Source organism: Strix aluco, chromosome Z, assembly GCF_031877795.1.
Source record: "Strix aluco isolate bStrAlu1 chromosome Z, bStrAlu1.hap1, whole genome shotgun sequence".
NCBI classification, from domain to species: Eukaryota; Metazoa; Chordata; class Aves; order Strigiformes; family Strigidae; genus Strix; species Strix aluco.
The window spans coordinates 93868882-93886530 of record NC_133971.1 but is presented as its reverse complement, the minus strand read 5'-3'; the positions used below and the strand labels follow the sequence as shown (position 1 = coordinate 93886530).

The 17649-nt window shown below is 40.6% G+C and overlaps 1 protein-coding gene across 1 annotated transcript; it reads left to right on the top strand.

Moving 5' to 3' along the window:
- The first annotated feature begins 165 nt into the window (after positions 1 to 165).
- ACAA2 (acetyl-CoA acyltransferase 2) lies at positions 166 to 17360 on the top strand. The gene is made up of 10 exons (XM_074812503.1): positions 166 to 235; positions 4362 to 4528; positions 6459 to 6587; positions 8272 to 8388; positions 9771 to 9918; positions 11369 to 11544; positions 12515 to 12644; positions 14911 to 14981; positions 15612 to 15766; positions 16689 to 17360. Exons 1-10 carry the CDS (start codon positions 220 to 222, stop codon positions 16771 to 16773), a joined length of 1194 nt encoding a protein of 397 aa, XP_074668604.1. The 5' UTR covers positions 166 to 219; the 3' UTR covers positions 16774 to 17360.
- The last annotated feature ends 289 nt before the right edge of the window (positions 17361 to 17649 follow it).

Here is a 17649-nt window from a genome sequence, read left to right as displayed (position 1 = left end):
TCGCCGATTCGCCAAAGCCCGCGCCGCCCTTTGCAGGCGAGGGGTGGGGGGATGGCGAAGAGGGACAAATCAAATCAAGTAGAAGTGAAGTGGGAAAAAAAAAAAAAAAAAAAAATTTAAATGGATTAAAAAGCGCTGTCTGGGTGTGCCCGCCCCCTCCGCCCGCAGCGTGGCGAATGTGCGGCGGGTGAGGCGCGGCTGAGGGGGAGCGGCGCGGCCATGGCGCTCCTGCGGGGTGAGGCCTCTGTCAGCCCGCGGCGGGGCGGGCGCCGTGTGAGGGGCAGCGGGGCCCCTCCGCGGGGCGTGGTGTGCCCGCCGGTCCCTGAGGGGGAGCAGGGCGGCTCCGTGCGGGCGGGGAGGCTGGGCCGGGTCTGAGGGGAAGGTGCGCGGCCCTGCGGCCCTTGTCCCGGCTGGGAGCGCGTGATACCCGTCGGAAAATCCGCAGTGGAGCCTGTGAAGCCGTTCCTCTTTCTCCGGGGGGGTTTTTCCTCCCCGCTCTCTGGTCCGTGCCGTTGTCAGCATCCGCGCGGTAAACAGCTGAAAAAACCCGCGGCTTTTCAAAAAAAGCACTGATCTGCGTGAAGGTGCAGAGGGTGGAGAAGGGGCACGCGGTGTCGGTCGCAATCTTCTCTGTTCTGAGCACTGTTTTATGAAACAATAATAGTGTCTGTCTTCCAGCCGTGCTTATGGTGCAAACAAACCTATAGCGAAAGGTGCGTATATATGTCCAAAAACTAGCCATGGGTGTGTGCGGTGACTAGAAGTGACACTTGAAGTGTCAGTGACTGGAAGTTTGTCATATCCAGCCCCTGCCTGTGTTAGCACTAAGAGCGCAGGACAAACTCTGTGCGGTTCCTGCAAGTGTTTTATGTAAAGAAGTACTTTAGGAGGCTTAAATTTTGTGTCTCTTAAAAATGAGATCATTAGCACTTTAATACCTGATCTTGTTGAAGAACAAAACTGAAATTTGTTGAAATAGGGCTCTTTATCTATTTGACAGTGCTTTGCTACTTAACAGAGTGTACTTAAATAACATACGTGTAAGTCATGGTTTGAGGTTTCAGTGCCAGAAGCGTGTCTAGTCAGTGTTGCAGTATTTCCATATTTTTCTGCTGAGCTGGATAATGCAGAGAGCAGCTTTGCCTGTTTCAGGATCTTCTCTCATCTCTTGCCACAGTGTTTTTCATGCACTGTTCTTGCTCCTTGAATTTTTTTGAGGTTAATGATTGGTTTTTTAGGCCTTCAAAATAGGATCTGATGAACAAATATTTTCATACCAGCTGCGTTTCAGAAATGTTGGAGGGTGAGAGAATGTTTCAGACCTATAATTGCAGATCCCCAAAACCAGTTTAAAAGATGGTTTGAGTATTTGGTAAGGACTCAGAGTGACCTTCGTTTTCCAGCCCCAAAACTTTCTGGATCCCTATGCGTTTGGTAGTATTCTGCTCTTATCTGGTGTTTATCACCTTGGAAAATTGCAGAGACTCTGGAAGTCTTGCCCTGGTAGTGTAGGACGGTACTAATTAATGGAGACTTAGGAAGAGCTCTCAAAGTCTACAGAGTCCTTTCTCAGGCTTCAGACACCCCTTGTTGCCCCTCCCAGAGTTTTGTGGAGGGAGTAGCATTTGTAGATGTCTCTCCAATCTAGCAAAATTCAGTAGTCTGTGGAGTAATAACACCCTTAGGGGAGCGGCTCTGTGGTCAGTTTAATTCAGCATGACATCGCTGCTTGGAAAGGTTGTGCTTCACCTTCTTCCCTTGCTGGTTCAGTCCAGCCTTCTCTCTTAGTCTGGAATTATGTTTTATTGAGCAGCCAGAAGGTGAACTCAGTCACAGAACTGATCGAAATGAAAATTAGCCCCTCGTTTTCCACTGACTCTGGGATAGTCTCCAGCTATACCACAGCTTTGGCCCTGCAGTGCTGTTGTGAGGGAGTGGGCAGCAGTGAGCAGCCTCAGTGAAAGAACAAGAGAAACGTTATTGCGACAGGAAAGTTTAAGGGCAAAGTTCTGTCCTTGCCCCCAGACTGTTTGTTTGTAGGGCAATAGGGTGTATGTGATTCAGCAAATAATGTGGAAAGCCAACAACCTGGCCAAAAGGGAGGAGAACAAGTTCTTTTAGCTAGGTCAGGTCCGTGAGCTAGTCTGCAGCTAAGCCTTGTAATCAGCTGTTGTTGGCACAATTTTGGAGGAAACGGACGGGAATCAGGGGGCAGGAAGAGTGGTGGCAAACGAGTGTCAAGGCCTGCTTTGCTGCAGGGAACATGAGATCACCCTTAAAAGAGTGAAGGGTCTTTTTTTTTGCAGGTGTTGTTAACATTTAACGAAGACTAAAACAACATTCCATAAGTTATTGTTAATACAATACATTTTGGATAGTTAAATGAAAACTACTAGTCTAAATTGAAGTCTGTCACTTGAATACTTAGTCCAGGGACTAATTCTGCAGTGACTGTATTGAACACGCCTGGTTTTGATAAGCAGAAATCAACTAAAGCATCCTCACCGTTGTTAAAAAAACTTCTAGGGCTTCACACCTTGTGTCTGTTAGTAGTTTTCAGCTTTTTTTGAAAAAATGGATACAACCAAAGTAAAAAAGGTTCAGTCAGTGGATTAGGAATTGTTTCAGGTTAAATTGAATTACTCGCTGGTATCAACTGAAGGATGATTAAATGAAGAGTGAAAAATGATGATGGATATAGCATACACTTCATGTATACAAGGGGTCAGTTCTGAACGTTTGTTCCAAGCCTGGGTACAGGACCTTCCCCACAGCACCAGCTTTGGTACTTTTCAGACCTGAATATTCAGAGGCCTCTCGAGATATATATTTTTAATGACTGTTCCTTCTACGCTTAAAAAACCTGAAGTGTGAGCTTGCTGGATGTATAATAGTTAGCAGCTATTTATTCCTTTGAGGAAGTAAGTTTTGCTTCTCACAGTTTTTGGGTAGTTATTGTGTCAGCACTACATTTTAAGGGAGCAGCAGTAGTGTGCTTAGCAGAGGCTTCCTTCTAAGGTCTTCTGGGTAGCCCAGAAAGTAGTCCATGGGCAGCATCAGGGTGGGAGGGGGTTAGTCTGTTTCTCTATCTTCATGGTTTTGAAAGCCATGTTGTTTTTTACATTCATCATCCCTGTCCTTGAAGCTGTAATTCTTGCTTAGTCTGCTTCAGGGTATTTCCCAGGTGATCTTCTGAGCGTAGTTATTGCCTGTTTCGGATCTCAACATTGTGTTCAATTCCTTGTCAGTGGAGCAAGCTTGACCTTCACCAGTTGGGAAGGTCGTTTTCTATAAACGGTGCAGCCCGGGATGCAAATACATGAGAGAGAGAGAGGAGCACCCTCTCTCTGACAAACCAGCCGAGGAATATGGATCACACGGCCTCTAACAGAAGGCCCAAAAAGTGTTCACAGGTAGCTTAAAGAACAGGCATTTTCATTTGCCTTCATTCTTAGATCTGTATATATCCTTCCAGTGTTACCTAAAATAACTGTGGATGCCTCATGGCAGCTGTACGAAAGAGCTATGTGAGCTCTGTTGTTTAACTGGGGGAAAGTTCACAGACTGCCTCCCACTTGTTTCTGCACGGAGAGGCAGAGACGAGCACTGGATAGGTGTTCAGAGACAGCTTCTCCCAAGCTGAAATTCATATAGACTCCTTCTGGCCGATGCATTTGTACACACGCGCTTGTAAACACTTTCCTGTCAGTTGAAAACTGAATTTTCTTTCTCAGAAACTAGAAGCCTGATGCTAATGCAGTTTAGATGTCTTATATAATTCTGGAAATAATTTTGGTTAAGGAATGGTTTTCCTCTTAAGTGAAAGCTTAAAACATATAGAAAGTTTTTGGTTTTGCTTTTTTTTTTTTTATTCTTTGTGAAAACTGTTTCAGAGTGTAAGCCAAAAATCTGCTGATTTTTCTAGGATGAGGTAATGGCCTCTTTGTTTTTTTAGAAGAACTGTTCCTCATCTGACTATTTCACAGGTGTCCACTGTGGGATTTCATGGATATTATTTTCACACTTCTAGTGCGCTAGCACTAATATCTGATGTGATGTGGCAGCCTTCTCTGTCTGTCTGGTATCCTAAAAAACTGTTGGGTTTTGGTTTTTTTATTTCAAAACTCTTTGTGGAAAAGACGTATTTCTGGAATCTTTCCAGCTTTTCTCTCTGACCATTAATTCTGCATACCTTCTCTATCTAAAGTGCTTCTATATCTCATTTATCGTGTACTGCGTGAGTTCACATTGCCTGTATTTACAAACCTTGTGAGTTTAGGATGTTACGCAGTTGAGGCTGACTTGATGACTTTCTGTTTGTTTGATTCTGTACATCTGGATAATTTTTGCTTCTGTTGCAGGTGTATTCGTTGTTGCAGCAAAGCGAACTCCTTTCGGGACCTATGGAGGTTTGCTGAAGGACTTCACAGCCACCGATCTGACAGAACATGCCGCTCGAGCAGCGCTGGCTGCTGGCAAGGTCTCTCCTGAGATCATTGACAGTGTCATCGTCGGCAGTGTCATGCAGGTTGGTGGCATGGAGAATTGACTGGTCAGTGATGATTTCAGTTGTCTCCTTCAGTGTGGTCTTATAGTGAGTTACCTCTGTTTTGCAGCCAAGAATAAACGAAAGGGGTGGAAATGAAATGGGTAAGTAGTGTTTATAGTGTAGAGTTTCCTGTTCGTGTTTAAGGGACATACCCTGCATGATTTGTGATACTACTGGGGGCAAGGCTTAGCTTTCTTTTTTAAGTACCAAAAGTAGTTTAACCTAGGACAAACTGATTTTCTGAAAAGAATTGTGGATTCATTAAAGGGTTAGTTGCTAATCTCTGGTATATTTTTTCCTGTTTTAATGACTTGAGCTGTGGAACTCAATGATCGGTGAGTTTTCACTGATTGTATAAATCCCTTTCTTTCTGGAGACTGTAACTGATTTGAGCCCACTTCACTTGAGGTTTCTAGATAGAATTTTTTTGAGTGAATATGAGTTTACTTTCAGACGAAGGGATGCATGCCTCAACTGGCAGAGACATTTGGACAATCTTACCTTTTCCAGAGCTCTTGTGATGTAGGTGCTATTACATGCAGGGCACCAGCATTGCAAAACTGCAGTATCCGCATACCTAGATTAGGATCTGTTTTAGGCAAGACAGAAAAGAGCATTTCTGGTTTGGTTTTGTTTTGTATTCTGGCTTCACCTTTATTAAAGGTAGGCAGTCTTATTTTGCATTGAGTGTTTCAAGGGTGCAGAAGAAACAAATACCCAAGAACTTTCATGATAAGTGAACAAATGTGCAGTATTCCTTCTTAAGGATTTTCAACCAAAAGAGAAGCTTAAGTCTTTTCATGTTGAAATTACTTTTCTTTTCCTTTGCATCATACTTCCCCGTCCCAGTAGATTTTTTTAGTCCTGGATTCCTTTTAAATACTTAATATTATATGTGTATAATATGTATATAAGTATTATATATACATATATACTTAAGTATTATATGATTAAGTTTAAATAACTATGAATGTATGACCATTTTAAGCTCTCCTTCTTCAGCAGAATTGTCTTGATTAATATGTATTTTCTGAACTTGCATTGTCAAGTAGTGTTGTGTACAAAACTTTGTCTTTATCGTACATACTAGCTTAGGGCGTGATCCCCAAGAGCATAAGTGTTCTCTCTGTTTGGAAAAGATCCATTACAAACCTTAAGCGGTGCTGTTACGGTTTTTTATTCTGTACCTGTGCTTGCCATCATCTGCTGACTCAGTAGTTGAAATGCAGAAGCCTAATCATTTTTGTTTCATCTCATGTGGGAGCCTGGTTTATTAAAGGAGCAGGTTCTGAAGCAAACTGCTCTGTGTGCAGTACTTTGCTTTTCAAATAGAAGTCTGATATAACCATCTTTGAAAAGTTTGGAGGAATGAGATTTTATTGTTTGAAGAGGCCAGTGTCCAGCTAGAACATCGGAGTTACAAAATTTTGCAAAGTGGATAGGAAGCAGCAATGGCATCTCTGCATTTTCCACACTGTCTGGTTTTGGGGGGCCTTCCCCTGTTAGTCTGAGCAATTTTAATTTAGCTTGAAATAATTACTGCTTACCAGTCAGGATCTGGTCTTATGTCAGTCTGTTGTGTGTATGCTGCTTTGAAAATAAGAGTTAAGGGAAAAGGGAAGACTATTAAGATGCTGACTTCAGTCTTCACATCTGTAGTACCGTTTTTGGCCTGATGTCTAGCTTTTATGACACAGAGTTTCTTTAAAATGCATATTAAGACATTGGCCCTTTTTGATCATACGGGATGGTGGTTCTTTGAAGTGAATCAAAGTGCTTCTTATGACTAGTAGGGTTTCTGTTGAACATAAATTATCCTCTGTCAGTGATGCAATTACACCATTTTCAAGACTTTTACTTTCCAAAGAAATTGGAGTGTAACAAAACCTCCTGTTTGTTATGTCTGCAGAGCTCCTCAGATGCCATTTATATTGCAAGACATGTTGGTTTACGTGTGGGAGTTCCTGTTCCAGTTCCAGCCCTCACTGTCAACAGACTTTGCGGCTCTGGTTTCCAGTCTATTGCCAGTGGATGTCAGGTACAAAGCACTTTTTTTTTTTTTTTTTCCTTTCTTTCTGTATTAGCTGTAACTTTTATCAGGCTGTTAACATGAGAGAAAAGATGTGCGTAGAAACGTGTATTTCATGTTTGGGATGAGTCTTAGCATGGATTTTTAGCTACCACTGGTAGAGACTTCCTGTTGTCCTGCATGGTTATGTGCAGGAAGTCAGCCTTCACAGTGCCATATTTTGTGGCTGGTTTTAAAAATCATCGTTGTAGCTATTTTGAGTTTAATATAAGGAATGCAATGAGTGTTACCCAGTGAAATAGAGCTCAGCTGTGCAGTAGTTGCATTTTGTGATCCTGTCTGTACAAACGGTGATTACTGGGCATCAGAACCACAACAGGAGGCTTTCATCTTCTGATCATTGTTTATATTCTCACCTAGCTGGCTATGTAAGCAGCAACCTGTGCTTTTTAAGTGTGTTTTTGTTCAAAGATCCAAACCCTCTTATGGGTTAGATAATTTATAGCGTCACTTCTTTTAAAATAGAAGAAAGTCAACTTCTCTTTGAGCGGTTGGCCAAAACCACTAAGATGGTACAGTGATTTTTATTTCATTTGTTCATACAGACCAGTGGTCTAGACTTTAGAAAATTAAAGGGTATTTTATGAATATTTCAGCAACCACATAGTTGTGTTTTGTTTTTTTTTTTTAAAGAAAAAGTTGCCATTGGCTAGAGAATTATTTTAGGTCTGATCCTCTAGAGGAAAAAATGTAGAAGACAGTGTAGAGTTAAGGTTACATATTTACAGTAATATCTGTCTGGCTGTTTTTTCTGCTTTCTGCAAAGGCTACACATACGTTGGCCTACACTGAAAAAATGTGTTGGAGAATTTGACCACTCACCTCAGAAGTGTGGTTTTGAGGTCTTTTCCAAAGATGCCATTTCATCAGCTAATGTTCCTACATTTCTCTGGCACACAACAAAGCTGCAGCTTCTGTTCTGGGCTGCTTAAATGTGCACAAAGTTTTTTGTAATTATAGAAAGCATCTCAGCACATATTACTACAAATCAGTCACACTAATTATTAACTAGTCATCTCAAATGCATATCAATGTAATTTAATCTGCTTCCATTCCAGTACATAAATAACCTTAACTGTCCAACTGAGTGAATCACTTCAAGAATTTAGGAATTGGGGCTTTTAGGTTCTGTGAGCTTTGCCAATGACAAAATAGTGCATTTTGGGGGTTTCTTTTGGCAACTTACCTGACTAATGTTTTCTAAAATGATTTCCCATTTTTTTTAGAGTCGTAAGGTCTCATTTCAAGCTTTGAGGTTTAATTTGTGTTCCTGTTCAGAAGATCAGGAGCTAAAAAAAAACCAACCAAGCTCAACCATGTGTGAACCTAACCACACAAGCATGAAGATGCTTAATGGCTTTGCCCTCTGTCCTGTCATACATGTACACCCATATTCTCTTCCTCCCTCACTGATACAATCATTCCTTGCTGAAAGGAGGAAGAAGGAACACGTAATGAAAGAGACAGACCCAATCTTAATAGAAGGGTAAAGCCTTCATAAATATACACATGGCTAAGCTTGAATTCATTTTCTTTGTGTGGCTTTGTAGGTGAGGAGGTTCTAAAATGGTTGTTATTGTCTTGCAAAACCAGCAGAGTAAATACTAGATCTGTTTTGTTTTTCTGTTAACAGGAAATTTGCCTTAATGACTCAGAAGTTGTTCTGTGTGGTGGAGCTGAAAACATGAGCCAGGCTCCTTATGCAGTTCGAAACATTCGATTTGGAACCAGATTAGGAGCAGAGCTCAAGGTCTAGTACTCTTTTACTTTTTTTTTTTCCTCTGAATAAAGGCATGTTTACAGAGCAATGTAAAGTGTCAGGCCTGTAGACACAGTATCCTTGCAAATGGAATTATTGGAGATCCAGATTTAGTTGTTCGAAGCATTTATCCAGTATAAGGTTCAGGCAATTTCGTTAAGCATGCCAGTTTTCTAGCTTTTCCAAAACTGTATTTGAATTACTGTTCCCTGTTAAACATATCAATAAACTCTTAGACACAAAGCTTAGTTCACTTGGTACATCCCATCGAAGTACTGTATGTAATATAAAAACTTTTCAGAGGCTGTGAAATAGAGGCATACACAGTTCAGGTAAAGCTAGTAAGGCTAGCAATGGGTAGATAGACTGGTAAAGAACATGTATATCTCCAAGTTGTAAGCATCTCTCAGTTCTAAAACTTGAAGTTAAATCCATTGACAGATAAGTTATTTTTACATTTTCTTCTGAAGATAAATCCTTAGTGAATACTGCGGGAAATTTGCAGCAGGATCCAGTTCTGCTCTGATAATTACCATTCACTCGATCATAACCAACATCAAAATGCTAAATTAGGATATTTCAGTGTTTCAGCCCTTTGTTTTTTGTACACCATTTTCCCAGTATGAAGGTGGTGAATGTGAAGTATACTTGACTCTGTTCTGTGAATCTGTGTGGCACTGTGACTGAGCCTCAGTTCCTACAGAGAACACCTTGTATGTGGAGGTTGCTGATACACCAAGTTTCCACAGGTGCCACTGGGTTCTTCTCGTGAAGAGAATTACTCAGTTGCAGGTGAATGAGTGATTTATCTTGCAGCACTTTACTGGTGACAGAGATGACAGAACCCATCTGGACTGACTGGGCTTGCCTTTATCAGGTTAAGTGAAGCTAGTGTTGCGTATTTTCTCACCTGAGATGTTTTACCCTCAGAAAATTTTGACTGAAGTAAGGTGTTTTCACCTAACACTAGAGAACAAGCCAGAGAATCAGTATGTTGCTGTGCCTTTTCGCAGTTCCTCACCTTTCCTTCTTGGTAACCAGAAAGACAGGTGTGTTTTCTCATAGGTCTTGAGTAAATAATTCCTGCAGCAGTGAAATACGCTGAAATGCTAAGAATCATAGGCTTTTCCCAAACCTCTCAGGGCCACATGTGATTGGAAAGAACCACACTAGAGCACAGTGTAGATTAACTAAAATAACACACAAGAAATTGCATACTGGTTTGCAGTGTAATAAAGTATCTGTAGGTAACCTGAGTTAATTTTACAAGAGACACTAGTTTCCAAGAGGCTGCTGAATCATTAGAAACTGTCAATAATACATGTTAATATTGCTGTGCTCTATGATTTTTCTTTTCATAATGTTCCATGCAGTTGGAAGACACGTTGTGGGAAGGTCTAACAGATACGCATGTTAAAATACCTATGGCAGTTACAGCTGAAAATCTGGCTGCAAAATACAACATCACGCGAGAGGACTGTGACCGATACGCTTTCAAAACGCAACAGAGGTGCAAAGCTGGTTAGTAAATTTAGGAATGGACGTGTTTATATGATACTAGTTTCAAATCTAGTTAGTTTTAACATCGATTCAAAGTATTCTTAAGTTTTGTGTAGCTGGTGCATCTTGGTGTAATTTGTCTTTTGATTTGCCAATACTGTATTTCACGTTTTTTTTTCCCCTGGGATACAAGTAGCCCACTCCTAGGGGGTTTGACTTTCAATATACTGAGTCAGGTGTTATGCCTACCAGCAGCTTAAGTAACGAGCCCCTTTCCACTGGCTTGCTGTGTCTTCCTTGTGGACATTCAATAGCCGTTTGAGCAGTGAATGCTGTTGGCCTGTCACATGTCACCTCCTGCATGCCTGACTCCCTTCCTTTCTTTCCTCTCCACTGCAGAGCCGTCCTCTCCCACAGCAACCCACACCCTTCTTGCATTGCCAGCATGTGCTATAATTGATAAAAATCCATTTTATTTCTTTTGCAAATCATATGCTATTCTACAGCCCATGAGCAGTTAGAGCAGATGGAATCTGAAGAGGGGGATATTTGTTCAGGACCTGTGTTTAAACACAGTTCATCTTATTCCACACTAAAGACAGAGTCCTGTGGCTAATCACGAGAGAAGAAGGTTTTGTAGACTTTATTTGGAAAGTTCAGAGGTAGCTAAACAACAGCAGATATGGCAATTTCAGTGCCTTAGTTTTAAATCCCTTAGAGTTGCATTTGTGGAATGATTTGAAGTGGCTAGGAGTTCAGTTTTGGGAGACAGGAGTTTTGGTTTTAAATTTGTGTGTTCATATCGACATTGTGGACACAAAAGGTAGCGTTTAGTTGCCTGAATATTGACATCTGAAGTCATCTTAGGTGATGTGGCTGGATGCTCTTATGGGCATCTTCGATACCCACAATGTCTTGAATTGCCTCAGGTTGTTTAGGCAGGTGAATCTTGTTCTAAGATCATGACTGTGAGACCCGTGGAGGAACACCTTGGGCAGGATTTTAATTTATATATGGTAGCTTATGCTGGTTATCAACAGAGAAAACGTGGCTCAGAATCCTTTTCCATGTTCCTCTCTTAGTGAGATTTACAGCTTCTTGGTGCTCTGATAAGTGACAGAACTGTAGAATAAAGCAACAATGCACGGGGATGTGTACCAAAAATAATGATTAAAAAAAAGAGTTCAGTTATTTAAAGCTGAAATAACACTTTAGTATTTGAGACTTTCTTTGGAGAAGTTTGAGAATGTATTTGTAGAGTTTTTGCCCAGTTTCTGAAAAAAAAAACCCAAACAATAAAACACCAGCCAGCCTATTTAAACAAAGTAAAGCATAAATAGTACTTTCCTGGAACTCTTGGTTAAAATAGAGCAAAAGTTGTGTGCACATGAAAATAGCATTATTGGTCATGCTGTGCAATCATCTTGATATTTTTATCAGAGTCCTTTTATTTTCCTTTTTGTGGTTGCAGCTCATGATGCTGGTTACTTTAATGCTGAGATGGCACCAATTGAAGTGAAAACGAAAAAGGGGAAAGAAACTATGCAAAAGGACGAGCATCCAAAACCCCAGACCACTCTGGAACAATTGGCAAAACTCCCATCTATCTTTAAAAAGGATGGAACGGTCACTGCTGGGAATGCTTCAGTGAGTACGTCAAAGCCTTGGGTTATGAAAGTGTCACCTCTGAGGTTCTCCAAATTTATTGTCAGTGTATTTGTCTCACTGAGCCACCTTTGGCTGTCAGCCGTGTCTCCTGACGAAAGCGATTTCTAATTCTGCAGTTGAGTGCCCCTGGTTGACTGTTTCAGCCCCAAGATGGCAGGGGGATCCTTTAGCCTGCTCCTGTGTCCTAAAATTTAGTTCTGTGTCACTGTTCTTTTAGTGAGAGATTGACACTTCCTCATCAACCTTGAATTACACAGTCGATACCTGCAGTGGCTGTGTAGAATTAGCCCTTCTGCTTTTTTTGGGGGGGGCAGTGATTGCTGAACATCTGCTTTACAAATCGTGCATTATATTAGTGGGCATGCTGCTGCTGCTCATCTTTGTACCACAGTTAGTATCCTCTCTAGTCCAAACCACATTTTTCTCTTACCCAGAGAGTCTGGGTGCATAGCAGCATGTCACTACAGACTGTTCCTCTTACAGTCGTTATCTCAATCAATTGATTAATGTTCTTTGGGCCAGAAGGACCACTGTGATCATATAATCTGAATTCCTGCCTAAAATAGATCATAGCCACAGTAAGTATGGGTGTCTCTAAAGCATCTTTTATAATTAATAGTACAGTTATCCAATATTAATAGTGTTCTTGCAAGTCTACAGAATGATGTTTGCAGTGTAAGGGAGAATTTAAGTGGTAAAAAGTATTTTACTTTCCTAAAATATTGAAATTAATTAAACATCTGTATTTAACTTTCTTTCACAGTCCACAGAATAGTGAAAGACTTGTGGCTCTTTTGAATAAACACTAATACAATTGCTAAATGTTAGAAATAGTGTCTTGGACTCAAACTTTTTTTTTGAGGGGCATATTTATTTTAAAGCGTGGGGTTTTTTTTTTTTGTTTGTTTGTATCTTCTCCACTAAGAATGCTTTTCTCTCTTATTGCAAGGGGGTGTGTGATGGAGCTGGTGCAGTCATCATTGCCAGTGAATCAGCACTTAAAAAGCACAGCCTTACTCCTCTGGCAAGAGTAGTAGCCTATCACTCATCTGGCTGTGACCCTTCCATAATGGGCATTGGTAAGTTGCAGTAAAGCACTTTATTTTACAGCACCAAGCAGCATTAAAATACTCTTGTGTTGGGCGTTCTCAAGGAAAGAAAGGGAGGCTGCAGTGTGCTGAGTCTGGTCGCTCTGAAGACATTTGTGTGGCTTACTACAGGGAGACTGTCGGTTGCACTGCGTCAGCCCATCCCTCTTACACAGAGGGACTGACTTACTCCTCAGTTTGACTGAAAGGATATGTGCAGTGCCTGACCCGTAGCATTAGCACTGAACTGTAGTCTCCCAGGCACCTTTTTTTTTTTTCTTTTTTACTCTCTGTTAGTAAGTCAAGAGAACAGTCACACTCTCAGTGTTTTTTTAAAACCAGTTTTCTCCTGAAATTCACTGTAGTTTCCTGTGAGATTTAAATCCCTTTATTAAATGTGTAACTATGAGTTGACTTCCTCACCTCTTGCTGAAGAAATATTAGCTATGTGTACACCTTCAGCAGTTACTCAGTTGCTCAAGCTAAGATTGGATTCCAGGATGCACATCTGTTCAGGTATTATTTTGGCAAACCAACTACTTCTCTTTTTTTGTTAGTCCTGTATTTTATGCTTCCTAATCAAGTAGCTGTTAACACAAACAAACCCTCAAAGCAATCCAGACACCCCAGGATTTTTCCCTTCTGTTTATTTTGTAAGCAGCATTGTATCCCAGCATTGCTTTTCCTTTCTGTCACTCTGTTCAGAGAAGTCATTGTTGACTGGTTCCATGTGTCAGTAGAAATGCAAATGAAGCATTGTCAGATTTGTTTTCTTGATCAGACTATCTGACTAACACAACCTTCAAAGCAAATGTAGAGGGAGGATTTTTTTTTCGCTAGACTTCATGCTGTCATTGTGCTTTCTAAACTAGCCCATTCTTTCTAGGTCAGGCAACTCTTTTAGCTTGTTTAAAAACTTCATAAATCATATGGAGAAACAGTTAGTATCCTAACTCCTTAACACCACAGCTTGTCCCCAGCATCTCAAAAAGACCAGATGAGATTCATTGACATGACAGCAGCAGATCTGAGAACAGGAGCTCAGACTGAACAACTGCCCTTTCACATACTGATAGTGATAGGGAGTCTTGCCTCACAATGTCTAGTGAGAGAATTCATTATTTTAAAAAGAGAAGGGGGGGCAGAGGGGGCGGGAAAAGTCTGCTTGGCTGTCATTAAAGGTCTTTGTATTGTCCACATGAGACCCTCCCATTACTCTCACGCGTAACAGGCATACTAAAATCCATCCGTAATGAGATGCATTTGGAGCCTAGTATTAAGCTGCCTGAGACTTTCCAATAATCCAGCTTTGAACTGGGCCCTTTCTTCATTTAATTTTTCTGTTTCTTCAGTCATTTACATATTTTTATGGTTTTTATTCTTTGAGCTATGAGTTGTCAATGCCATTTTTTGGTAGTGAGAGAGCATTTAGGGTTGTTAACGTTTTAGGATTGGGGATTTTTTTTGTCCAACGATCAGCTGCCATCTAACATCTCAGTATCTTTGTCCTACAAGCACATCTCTAATTAACCCTTTCAGATTCTCTTTGAGTGTCTCCTTTGGTAGCTGTGCTTTGAAATCTCCACTAGTGAATTATACTAGGTCGTATATGTTAGCTTTCTTCCAGAGAACAGTTTTATTGCCAAACTCTGTAATGTTCTCAAAAAAAAAAAAAATCTTACTGGCTTCAGCTGGCTGGGACCTGGGTCCAGATGAGCATTTTTAGTGTTAGGTTTTTTTTTTACTAGAAGGTTTTCAGGTAAATTATATAAAGAACACCAGAACAATAGTACCCATAACTAAACACATGATCAGCAAACTCCAGAACAGCCTGTCTTTTTCTTTTTTGTATACCTGGAGGCTGCAAGTTTTGAGGAAAGAATAAGCTGAACCAAGAGTACTGGGAAGGAGAATGCCTCAAAACTGTTGTGAAGTTATTTTATTTGGCTGGGGACTGTCAGTTCTCTTGACTTGAAAGCTCTGCATGTGTTTACCAACATAGCTGTGCAGCACTAATGACACTCCTAATGTTCTCTGGTAGTATGCTGAGGAGACTGACAAATAGTTTTGAGATTAAGGAGTTCTTTTACCACCTAATAAAGCAGGTGAGTGGTGTATCCAGAACTCAGTGGCTGCACAGAGTCTCATGGGAGGTGATTTGATAAGGCTTTATGAAGCTACCCTATGTATAACATGTTTATAAGCCTGTATTTGTTTATTTTTTATTTAACTAACTGTGCATACGATTTCCAAATAGGCCCTGTGCCTGCGATTACTGAGGTTCTGAAGAAAGCAGGATTGGCCCTGAAGGACATGGATTTGGTAGAGGTGAGGAGTTTTAATATGAACAGTGAGGTTACTCCTGATCTTTTTAGCAGAAACATTCCACTCATACGTGTAGCCCCTCATCACAGGGTAGGTGTTTCTGTGTGTCTGGAGCCCACTGGTCTTAGCTCACTTGCCTGACCTCTGTCCGTTTAGTTTCTACCACACCATTGCACAGTCGTTACAAAAATCTCAGGCATGTGGAAATTGAAAATGGTGTGATAGCATGCTGTGGAAAAAAAATATCCTCATGTGACCTGAGGTTTCACTCTGTTGGCTGGACTGTTAATGTTTTAAATCAGTCACGCTTCTCCATTTGTGACGAGGCCATTTTTTGTCAGAGCAATAGACTCTTCATTAACACATTGCATCAAAATATATGCACCTTTTTTGTATAAAATATACTACATATTTTCTTTTTATCACATGTGCCAGAAGGATTTGAATTTACATTGGGTTGCCTGACAGTTTGTATGTTGTCTGAGTACGCGTTCGTAAATGTTTAATATTTTTCTCAATCAAAATGACCTGAAGAAGAAGCGCATCTCATTTAATCTTGTGTGAGTGCATGCTGCTGAGAGCTTGTGTGGAAAGTCAGATGTGAACAGTTGTATTGTTTCTCTGGTGTTTCAGGTGAATGAGGCATTTGCACCTCAGTATCTAGCTGTCGAAAAAGTTTTGGGCCTTGACCCTGAAAAAACCAATGTCAACGGAGGTGCCATCGCTATAGGTCATCCTCTGGGTGCTTCAGGATCGCGGATCACAGCTCATCTGGTTCATGAATTAAGGTATGTCCGTAGCTGATGGCTGCTGGTCGTGAATGCAATGCTAATGTATTTATGCCTGCAGAAGATCTTTAGCACGGATACTGCGTGACTGAAATCTTCTAGTCGACTGGCTTAAAACTCTCCTCACTAAAGTGTACTACTTTCTGAACAAATTTTTTAACCTTTGTGCTGTAGCCCCGGTCCTACAGCTTCCCTTGTATTCCATTCTGTCATCATTACAGGATTTTTTGCTTCCTCTAGATGTGATCTAAGCCCACAGCAGTCCCTGGGAAGGTTTCCTTTATTGAAATGGCCTTTGAGCAGAGTCTGTTCTTTCTTAACAGGGTGCATTTAAAAGGCTTTATCATCAACTTCTCTCTTCTTTAGTCCATTTTCATAAATTTTGACTCTTTTGGCTTGCTTGATATGCTTAGCACCATTTCAATCTGAATCTTCCTTTTTCCCCCCTCAGGGCAGAGATCGCTGTATCTTTTTGCTTGTACTTGCAGCACTCTATTAGCGTTCAACCATAAAGTTAATTTGCACCTTGCAGAAAACTGTTTCTCAAAGCGTGGCTGTAGAAAACTTAGCCTTTAAAAACTACCTTGACAATAAAATTATGTTTTACTTACGCCGTTTTTATTATGTGTTGAAACCACAAGTATCCTGTAATGTCATTCCTTGCCATTTTGTGTTCCTAAGAACAGTATAACATACCATCTTTTAGATGTCAAAAGACTCAGACTTACAACTCCTTGTTATTCTACAGAAATATTTCAATATCAATTGAGGCTTCACGATATTCTTCTAGAAGAAGAACATACACATTCTAAAGCATCCATCTTGAGTAGTACCTAGCTGATAGCTAGTTTCCTTTCATAAAATCAGGACAACAGCTACTATGGTTTCATAAATGTAAATTGTTTTTACTTTTTCTGTACAGGCGTCGTGGCGGGAAATATGCGGTTGGGTCGGCTTGCATTGGCGGTGGACAAGGTATTGCTGTTATCATTGAGAACACAGCCTGAGGGATTCTGGAGACTGCAGTGTCACCCAAATTACTGATTCGGTGTAAAGATGAGAAACTTCTGCCTTTTCTGACAATAATGCATCACTGTCTGCCTTCGTTTTGTGCCATTCCTGCAAGGTAAAGGAATAGCTGAGAAGTCTGAATTCTGAACAAAAAGATTCATTAATGCCTTTCTAAGTAAAGGAAGGGTAACATCAATATAATTTCACACTGATGAAGTATTTTCTAAAAGCCTCTTTTCAATCAAAGTTAATGTATTTCTGTAGGCAAAATTCTTTTAATTTCCTGAGGGAATTGCCTGTCAAACTTTCACCAAACCTGCCTTAAAATAGCAGTCAGTGCAGCTTTTTAAGCAAGTATTGCTTAAACTGTTCTTATTTCAGCTACACTGCTGTCTGGCAGATATGCCTCTTTTATCATCAGGAAATGTGAAAATGGAATTGGAGACCTTCTGAAGTACATACTGATTGTAGAATGATGGCTATAATCTGTACCCTGCTGTTTTGTGAGGGAAAAGAAAATTGAGCGAAAGCTGAAATTTCCATTGTGCCTCCCAAAAGAACAATAAATATGACAGAAAAAAGGGCTTGGTGTTCATTTGTTTGTTTTAAAAGTAAATCACTTTGAGAATTGTTACTTTTGGTAAGTCAGTGTTTGTTTTTGGAGAGACCAAGTTTTTCCTGGCCCAGGAATAACTGGTGTTTATTAGGTAGTTTCTGGAGAGTTCTAGCAAATCTGCCAGCCTTCCAAGAAGGGGGGGGTTGTCGCATCTAACTGCGTTGCTGCATGGTAACTGCATACATACAGCAACTCATTTCTTAATTTCCTCCTGTAGTATCATCCGTATCTCTTGGGTCACTTAACGCAAGGCTGT

Excerpts from the sequence above, each read along its gene's own strand:
- ACAA2 (XM_074812503.1), top strand. Across the intron at positions 6,588-8,271 it reads CTATTGCCAGTGGATGTCAG|GAAATTTGCCTTAATGACTC; the intron begins GTACAAAGCACT and ends TTCTGTTAACAG. Across the intron at positions 15,767-16,688 it reads CATCTGGTTCATGAATTAAG|GCGTCGTGGCGGGAAATATG; the intron begins GTATGTCCGTAG and ends TTTTCTGTACAG.